Below are 9,531 nucleotides of genomic sequence, written 5' to 3' on the forward strand. Positions count from 1 at the left end.
CAGGAATGATGATAAAAGCTGGAGTGAAGCGGATTTTAGGAGGCCAAAATCCTGAAATCCTTCCTGGTTAAATCTCCAGGTTCCTCAGAGATGAGCAGACATTAGGAGAAGTCTGCAGAGCCCTGACCAGGCAGCTGAAGCTGCAAGACCGAGATGTTTAAAAAAGAAATTCCCAGCTCAGGCTCCTTCTCTGCGCGACGCGTGTGTTGTGACAGCTCAGGAGATTAGTTTTTCTGCGTGCTGGCATTCTGCTCTGCTGAGTTTACATGGATGTTGAAGAGCAGGTTTTCCTGTGTTGGGAAAAGGCTGCGTGCCAGAGCACACTCTGCTTCTGGAAAAAAATCACCGTGGGTTTTGTGCTGTTGAGCAGAAGCACAAAATGAAATTACAAAGCCATTTTCTTCATTTTTTTCATTTTTCTTGTTGGCCTGCCCCAAGACCTATTGATTATTTGAAATACTTTCAAGAAGCTGGATATCAGAGCTGTTGTTTTAACCTATCTGTTATATTCCCAGGTTAAAATTTCCCAAGCTTGTTTTTCTAAAAGCCTTATGAACTATTTTTTGCTCAAAGAATTTTTAATGACTTGTTTTCTGCAAGTTGGCAAAGGGCAGTTGTTTTTGAAATTATTCACAGGGAAAAGCAAAGCCATATTCTCATTTTAATATTCTGGGAACATTTCATTCTGCAGCTTACGTGCTTTAGTTTTGTATATTTTTAAAGCTGGGGTAGTTTAAAAGGAGTTCTGTTTTTCTGCTTGAGACTACATATATTTCACTGTCAGATGCTTTTATTTTCATTCTGCTGTGTGCTATAACTGCATGACACAGCAGCTATAATTAACTCTTTCAACGTTCTATTCACAGAACATAAAAACTTTGACTTAGTTTTGAATTATTATATCCATGTTTCTTCAATTTGCAAAGTAATGAGGCTTTCTCTAAAAAAAAAAAAAGGGAATTGTTCTTGCTACCATTTTTTTTTTTTCATCTTCAAACAGAGTCAGGAAATTATGAATATTTTTTTCTGGAATATCTCATAAAGTCTTGATGTGCTGAGGATCACATATCCCTAAAACTCCCTGGGGAAGCAGAAATTACCAGCATGATCCTTGTTTCCCAAAGCTGTGTGGAACTCAAACTCTTGTTGTGGAGTTTACCACCCTGTTGGGCTGCTGCTCCATTGCCTCCATGTCTTCCTCCCACCCCAGTGGAATGCTGTGTTTTTAACAGTATGTTCCATATTTTAAAAATTCTTATTTAAAAAAAAAAAAAAAGCAGCTAAAAATAGCCTGTTCCCATTTAAAACACTGCTTAGACAGAAATTCAATGCTGCCTCTTACTTAAAAGATATAATCTTAGCAAAGCAGAATATTTAAAATGCTTTAAAAGGGACGTAGTTGATTGTAGGACTGAGCATCTAGATTTGAGAAGGGAAAATAAAGATGTGTGCAGGGCAAAGCCTTGCTGCAGCCCTGAAATCCTATTTTAGCCTTCCCCAGGGGAATGGTGAACCACGTGGCCCTGCTCTCAGCTTGGGAATTATTTTCAGATACTCTCCACACACATTCTCTGGCTATATTTGTGTATTGAAAGAATTTTCTCCATCCTTTGCCAGTTTGTTTCACAGTAATAGGGGGTTGCTGATCTTACCCCTTGTGACTTGGACTTGGTGTTACCTCCTTGTGGTTGGACTTGATGATTTTGAAGGTGTTTTCCAACCAGGATGATTCTGTGACTACTGAAGACCTCTTCATGTGGGGTTTGTCCTCCTTTTCCCAAAACACTGTAGAGAAGAACTTAAATTTAGTGAAGACCTGAGGTGGTCCAGCGTTGCCAGAGTAGGCAGAGAGGTATAAACTGGCAAAAGATGAAGAGTGAATTGCATCATACTTTACTTTTACCAATGGAGTAGTTCATGGCGAGGGCTCAAAAGCAGGTTGCATGATGCAGGGGAGGCACAGATTAAGGTGCTTTACAAATGTAAAAGAAAAACGAGGCTGTGAAACAGGCATCTCAGTAGCGGGAAACACAAGAGCTTTGGATTGGAAGAGGAAATGTTTCTTATATTCGAAGTAGCAGGTTGTGTGGTGCAGGGTGGCTGGCCCTTGGCATGCAGCAGGGCCACGCTCAGAAGAGGAAGGCAGGAGGAAGGGCTCAGTTTTTCACTCCTTTTCTGGCATGGCTTTATTTTCTTTCCCAAAGTGCCACTGAACTTCCTCCTCTGGGGATGGCGCAGTAGGAGGAGAGTGTGTGGGAAAGGCACCAATGTGTGAAGCGGCTCCATGTCAAGCGGGTGGGAGGGTTGTAATGAGAGGGTGAGCCTGGGAGGAGAGCTGCTTGTGTTTGTTATGACTTCTACATTTTTGATCTTTTTGTTCTGTTTTATTTTGGTCTGGTGTGTTTTTAAAGTCGTTGGGTTGTTTGTAGGCATATTGGGACAGAGATTGCCCTCTTCTGTGTGTCCAAATATAATGGAGAGCCCAGGGGCTTTTAGTAATGTGCCACAGCTCTTGTTATGCCAAGATTTTCAGAAAGAAAACCAGTTTTCTGGAATGTTTTGAGAAAAATGACTCTGTCACTGCTACTCTGTACAGCCACAAAAAAGGGATTTAATAGAAGAGGTCACAAAATCAAATTGTCACAATCATTAGAATCCTGAAATGGTTTCCATGAGAAAAGACTAGAAAAAGTTAAATAGCTTTAATGGAAAGAGGGAGTGTAAGAAGCCTATGAAATTAAGATCAATCTGCTTAACGTTTTTCTGATGCAATGTGGAGAGGAACATAAAAAATCCAGTCGAAAGCAGCAAATTTAAAACTGACAGGGTTATTTTTATACGTGGCAGATCTCCCCCCTCCAGCCTCCAAGTTAAAATTCCAGCAGAATTTTTTAGAAGGCTGTTCGTGTAATGGAGAATGCAAGTCTCCAGGGTTATGTCAGACAAAATTATTTTTAGTGATGTTATAAGCCCTCATGCCTGGGGGAAGAAATCAGCCACTGAAGAAGATGATGTGTCCCCACTGGGCAGGCTTTAATAACATTATTCTCTGCATTTCTTCCTCTCCTCTTAACGATCTGCACCACCAAGAGCCAGTGGACTCGATTGACTCCCTGCATGATCTAATATGCAAATCCGGTTCTGCCATAATTATTGTTTGTAAAAGATGTTCTTGGGTCTGGAGTCTTCATACCCTCAAGTTGAGGCTGGGCAGTGATAGCATTTTCTGGTCCGTACTCATCTGCCCAGGTTCTTATCAAGCAGTTGACCAAAGAAACTCGCCAGGATTTTCTCACACGAGATTTTTGTGTCATCAGAGGACAGATATTTTTTTAAAGATACCCAAGAGGCAATAAGGAGAACCCCAGGGTCAGCTTTGGGATTGACAACAGCACCTGAGAGCACAGTAATATTTCTTTTTTGCACATGAGAGCTCTGGGAGGGATTTTAGCTTCAGCAGGTTTCTGGGCCCTGTATGTGTTTCTCCAGTCTTCCCACACAGCTCCTAAGCTGATATAACGTTGTGTTACACTTAATGAAATTTCCACCATTGTCCGGGAGTGTAACAGGATCTATCTGACATTTTACCCGTATTCTGTTCCCCTGACTGTCTCCTCTGAGGGCTTTGTAGGAGAACATTTGCAGAATGACTCTGAATTCCTGTGTGTAACTGGACTATGTCACAGAAACTGGATTTTCCACAAGCGAAGGAGAGAGGAAGGCCTGTAGACAAGCACAAACTCTTTGACATTTTGCTTTTGCAACAAAACACCCATGTCCTCTGGTCACTTTGCATCACTGTGCCCTCATCTGTTTCCTCCGTGCCCTTTCCAGCAGTGACTCCAGCAGCAGCTCGAGCGACGAGTCCCCAGCGCGGTCGGTGCAGTCGACAGCCGTCCCAGCACCTGCCTCCCAGCTGCTTCCATCTCTGGAGAAAGATGAACCCCGGAAAAGCTTTGGGATCAAGGTTCAGAATCTTCCAGTGCGCTCAACAGGTAAATCCACTTGGGAAAGGGAAATAGGGGAAAAAGGAATAGGAAGCAGGTTAGGGACTGGTTAAATAACCTTTATTGTGGCTTGGACGTGGCAGCTTGTGCTGCCTCCAGGGAGGGGATTCTCTCTCTGCTTCTGCTTGGGTTCTTGTGGGATGATGGGAAAAGTGCACAATTAGTGACCATCTGTGAGAGATCCTGCAGGTCCCCAGCTCGAGTCCCTGGGCTGAAGCAATTACAGCTACAGGAACTGGTGCTTGAAGACAGTGACATGGATTTCCCCAGGGAAAAAACCTGAAGCATCTCAAATTTGTCATTTAAAACTCAGACCATTTATTCTTGCCATGCCTCCAGTTTCTTTTTTGTGTAACAGAAAAACTTCAGGGTTTTCTGTTGCAATGTTGAGTACTGGAAAACACGGGTGAGCGTGTTCCTAAAGGCATTGGATATTGTCTGGTAAATAAGGCCAGAAACCACTCCCTGAGGAGTGCAGAGGATCACTCTTCTCCCTGTGCTGATTGTGGAAGAGATTCCACAGACAAAAAAAGAGCATGGGATTGTTTGGAAACCAGTTGTAACATAATTCATGGATACAAAGGCACTGTCTGAATTAAAATAATGTACATGAGCTTTGGGAGCAGCACACCTCACAGTGTTCATGTTCTTTCTAGAGGTTTTGTTTCTGTGATACTCCTTGAAGTGACGTGACATTGAAGTAAATACCCCGCAGATCCCAGGCAGATCATGTGGTTGTGAGTCAGGTTTTGGAAAATCTGATGAATCTGTCTGGTTCTCCCTCCTAACTGACTGAACCCAATGTTGTGTAGCTTTGATATCCATTCCAGGTGCTTCATCCCAGCTTTGGAAAACTGCTCTATGCAGTATCCATGTGGGATTATTAATGAAGTAACAGCATTTGTTTCTTCTTCATCTGGAGCTGGATGTCTCTTAGGAGTAATAACTGTAGGCTGACAGCTTCAGTGATGTGAGACCCTGTGTGTGTAGCTTCATGGGTTTAAAAATCAAGGCAAAGAGAAGGATCAGCCAGAAGCTTTTGACTGTGGCATAATTAACACCCAAAAATTAAAGTGAAACTGAGTCAAGTCACATTTCAGAAGGCAGATCAGATTCCTTTATAATACCAGTGTTTCTTTCTTGGTCTAGACACAAGCCTTAAGGATGGACTTTTCCATGAGTTCAAGAAGTATGGAAAGGTGACGTCGGTGCAGATTCACGGGGCTTCGGAGGAGCGGTATGGGCTGGTGTTCTTCCGGCAGCAGGAGGACCAGGAAAAAGCACTAAATGCCTCCAAAGGAAAACTTTTCTTTGGCATGCAGATTGAAGTCACAGCCTGGATAGGACCAGGTAAGGTCCTTTCCATTCTCCCCTGGATGTGTGACAGCTCTGGACATATTCACAGGCTGTTATGAAGAGGCAGCGCAGGAGTAGGAAATGTTAGAACTGCCTTTCTGGAGAAATATGTTCTAAAGAAACTGGGAAATACACCAGAATAAATTCCAGAGCAAGAAGAGTGGATGCTCTTGGGTCGAACGGGGAGAGAGTTCCAGTCTGAAACCTCAAAGAAGGAAACCTGCCATCCTCTCAAACACAATCTGCTGGCTTTTGGAAGAAACTATCTCATCTTCCATGTCTCAGTGGAACAGGAGCCAGTGGGTGGTGGAAGCACAGCACTGAGTCCTCACAGGCTTGGTTTTTCTGCTTTTAATTAAAACCAGTTAATGATGGCTGCATTTTTGAGGCTGAGGCAGCATAGCCCAAATGACCAACCAGTGAAAATGACAGCACTGAGCATGTGGTTGTCAGCCTGTACTTCAGTTGTTCATTTAAAAATTGATTTGTGAAAACAAACCTCTTGTGTGTACTATTCCCTGAGCACAGTCCAGCCTTATTTGAAGTTGTGGTGGGCATTAATATTTGTTAAAACAGCTTAAAATTAATTAAAGTTAAAAATTTGTTAAAACAATCAGCAGGTGGAGAGTGCAGCTACTTTTCACCTGAGGATGCTGAACTTTCTCAGCACTTGCTCTGTGATGTGATATAGAGATTTCAAATTTCACATAAGTAACAATTCACAAGTGCAGGGCTGTGTATTTTTGTCAAAGACATGGGTTACTCTGGTTCAGATCGTATCTGCTCCTCAGGAAGGAACTTGAACAAAAAAAAATCATTGTGAACCCAACCCACATAAAAAAACCTCTCCCTGCCTTACAAATGTCTTGCTCTCTCTTATCTCTAGAAACAGAAAGTGAGAACGAATTTCGTCCTTTGGATGAGAGGATAGATGAATTTCACCCAAAAGCAACAAGAACTCTCTTCATTGGCAACCTGGAGAAAACAACCACCTACCATGACCTTCGCAACATCTTCCAGCGCTTTGGTGGAATTGTGGTACGTGGGTTCCCTGCACCCTGCAGGCTGTCACTGCCTGCTCCTGCTGCACAGCCCTGTGAACTGCTCTGAGCAGTGGTAAATCAGAGTGTTGATGACAAGTATTTTCAGTCTCTTTCTAATCATCTGAGTTGTTCATCTCACTGGAATACACCTGAGAGCTTTTCTTTGCATTTGGAGGCCTGTAACCAGTGGTGTCCCCCAGGGGTCAGTACTCAGCCTGGTCTCGTTCAACATACTGATCAATGACCTGAACGAGGGGACAGAATGTATCCTCAGCAAGTTCCCTGATGGTATCAAACTGGGAGGGGTGGTGACACTCCAGAGGGCTGTACTGCCATCCAGGGTGACCCAGACAAGCTGGAGAGCTGAGCAGAGAGGAACCTCATGAGGTTCAACAAGGCTTCTGTACCTGGGGAGGAAGAGCCCCATGCACCAATATAGGTTAGGGGTGGACCTGCTGGAAAGCAGTTCTGAGGAGGAGGATCTGGGAGTCCTGGTGGACAGTAATTTAACAGTGAGCCAGCAATGTGCCCTTGTGGCCAAGAAGGCCAATGGAATCCTGGGATCCATTGGGAAGAGTGTGGCCAATCGGTCAAGAGGGATCACCCTCCCCCTCTATTCTGCCCTGGTGAGCCACACCTGGAGAACTGGGACCAAGTCTTGCCTCCCCAGTTCAAGAGGGACAGGAATCTGCTGGAGAGAGTCGAGGGGAGGGCAAAAAAGATGACTGGGGGACTAGAGCATCCTCTTACAATGAGGGGCAATGGTCACAAGTTGGAACATGGGAAGTTCCATTTAAATATGAGGAAAAAATTCTTTATGGTGAGGGTGATGGAGCCCTGGGACAGGCTGCCCAGGGAGGGTGTGGAGTCCCCTTCTCTGGAGATAGTCAGCCACCCCTCTGGGTGCAGCCCTGTGGAATGTGCTCTAGGGCATCCTGCTTTAGCAGGGGGCTTGGCGTAGATGATCTCTAGAGGTCCTTCCAACTCTAAGATTCTGTGATTTACAGTGAAATCTTAGCACAGGCATATTGAGGGGATAACTCAGCAGCAGGAACAGTCCAAGGAGCATGTACCAGGAATGTGTTTTCTGCTAGGTCAGAGCTTCTGCAGGCAGCCTGGCCAGGTGGTTAGGATGTGCCTGGTGTTATTTTCACATTGAATCAGTACAGCTCTGGGAAGGCTCTATTTCCTGTGGATGTCTGAGACAACAGCAAGTGCTGGGTGTGGAATCAGCCCTCAGCTCTTGGGCTGTGCCCTGGCCGTTGGGCAGAAGAGGCACAGAGCAGATGGATTAGTGATGGCACGGGTGGGATTTGGGTTTTCAGGGGAGCAGGTGTATCTGAATGAGAGAGAGCAGCAGTTCCCCCTCCTCATGTTCTGTCAAGCCATGTCAGTATCACATTGAAGAGAAATTATCCAGAAAAGTAAAATAAGTGTCCACATTCAGCTAAATTGATTGAATCTGGGCTTCTGCACTGGTGGTTTATGTCCTCCCTGGGAGCTGTGGCTGCTCAGGAACATGCTGTGCCTTGTTCATTCTGCTCTGAAATACTTTTGTATCTGTTGAGGTCACACTTCTGGGGAACCACATAGATAGCCCCCAAAAAAGAAGAGATATGCTTTCAAATACGCTGTGGACAAATACAACATTTACATTTTATAATGTCTGGCAGTTCTTGTGCATCCAACCTCCACCATATCCTTGGCATCACATGGATTTATGAATTCACACAGTGTCAGTGGCTTAAACCTTTTTCTAATGTTACACCAGCAGAGCTGCCCTGATACAAATGCTTATCAGCAGCAGTGCCTCTGTCCTGTCAATGGGCTTCTCTCTGAAACAGTGCTGTCCTGTCAGCATTATTAATGGGTCAGAATTCAGCAGTAGTGCTGCCTTCTATCTTTTCAATGAAAACTTAACCGGCTCAGGTGCAAAAGGGACCAGTTTTATAACCTTTCTGGTGGGTAATGAGCAAAGTAATGATGTTTTGTTTGCCTGTCAGAAGGAATTGCTTGCCCAGGGTGAGTGGTCCAGTATAATTGGCCATGGTTGCAGCAGTGCTACTTCAGACCCTTGGAAATGAAGTCCTCTGTTAGTATTCCACTTAAATCATTAGGCTGGGGCTATCAAGTTGTGTAAATCTCCCTGTTTACTTCTGTTTCCCTAGATTAAGAGCTCTTGGGTGAGACCATATCAAACTGCTTCCTGGTCCCTAAATTTATTAACTATGAAAGTAGTCAGTCCTGGATGTATGAACATTTGTGCTTAGATTCATGTGCTGGGGTTGGCATGTAGCTCACAGGGAAGCTGGTGCTATTTCAACAGAACAAAACCCTCCACCTTCTATTTTCAGCTCAGAATGAGTCATAACATCATGGGCTTGTTTGGTACCTTTGCCAGCGCTAGTGCTGAGCCTTGGTGTTAACCAACTGTCAGCTCTGAGCTCGATGGCAGTTCAAAAGTGGTTAAAATCAGCCTTTCTTAGGCTGTTGTAGCTTTCTCTTGACTGCACTTGCTTTGGAGTGGGGCTGTGGTGGCTTGGGGTCAGATACCAGCAGTGAAAGAAGCTGAGGCTCTTTAGCCTTTGCCACACCAGTGCCAAGGTGGCTCAAGAGATGACACCAGCGTCCCTTTATGTTTCTAGGAACAGGATGGATGGTATTTATTTGGAAAAGAAACCCTGCTTACCTCTTGGCTCAGAAACCAGGATTGGAGCAGGTTGTTTTCTCTTGAGCCTTTGTGAGAGAAAATTAATCTGTATTTCTTTGAGTTGTCTCTTCCTGACAGAATATGTGGGTGTTGGTCAGGTCAAGCTAACTTCTGTGGGGTTGAATTTTAAACCTGCATTTTGAAGTGCTTTTCCCTACAAAAAAGTTTGGGTTTGCCATTGAAAGACATCCAGCAGAACAGTGAAGTTTTAAACTGTTTATTATTGTTTAAATCCTCTCTCTGAAAAAATGCTAATTAAAGACTGCTTGCTGTGCCATGTAAAGTCCACTTAGATCCCCCTACCCCGTTGAATGTCCTTTTTGGCCTGTTGCTGACTCTCCATTGTTCTGTTTTGTGTTTTTCCCCAGGATATTGACATTAAGAAAGTAAATGGTGTTCCTCAGCAAGCATTCCT

The 9,531-nt window shown here is 44.2% G+C and overlaps 1 protein-coding gene across 1 annotated transcript in view; it reads left to right on the top strand.

The window, feature by feature from the left end:
• Nucleotides 1-9,531, top strand: part of SPEN (spen family transcriptional repressor) — an 84,093-nt gene that overhangs the window by 54,032 nt on the left and 20,530 nt on the right. The window contains 4 exon segments of the mRNA XM_009995775.1: nt 3,835-3,995; nt 5,157-5,357; nt 6,250-6,401; nt 9,485-9,524. Coding sequence (XP_009994077.1) covers nt 3,835-3,995; nt 5,157-5,357; nt 6,250-6,401; nt 9,485-9,524 — 554 coding nt within the window.

This window comes from Chaetura pelagica, unplaced genomic scaffold (genome assembly GCF_000747805.2).
Source record: "Chaetura pelagica isolate M959 unplaced genomic scaffold, ChaPel_1.0 scaffold234, whole genome shotgun sequence".
NCBI lineage: Eukaryota > Metazoa > Chordata > Aves > Apodiformes > Apodidae > Chaetura > Chaetura pelagica.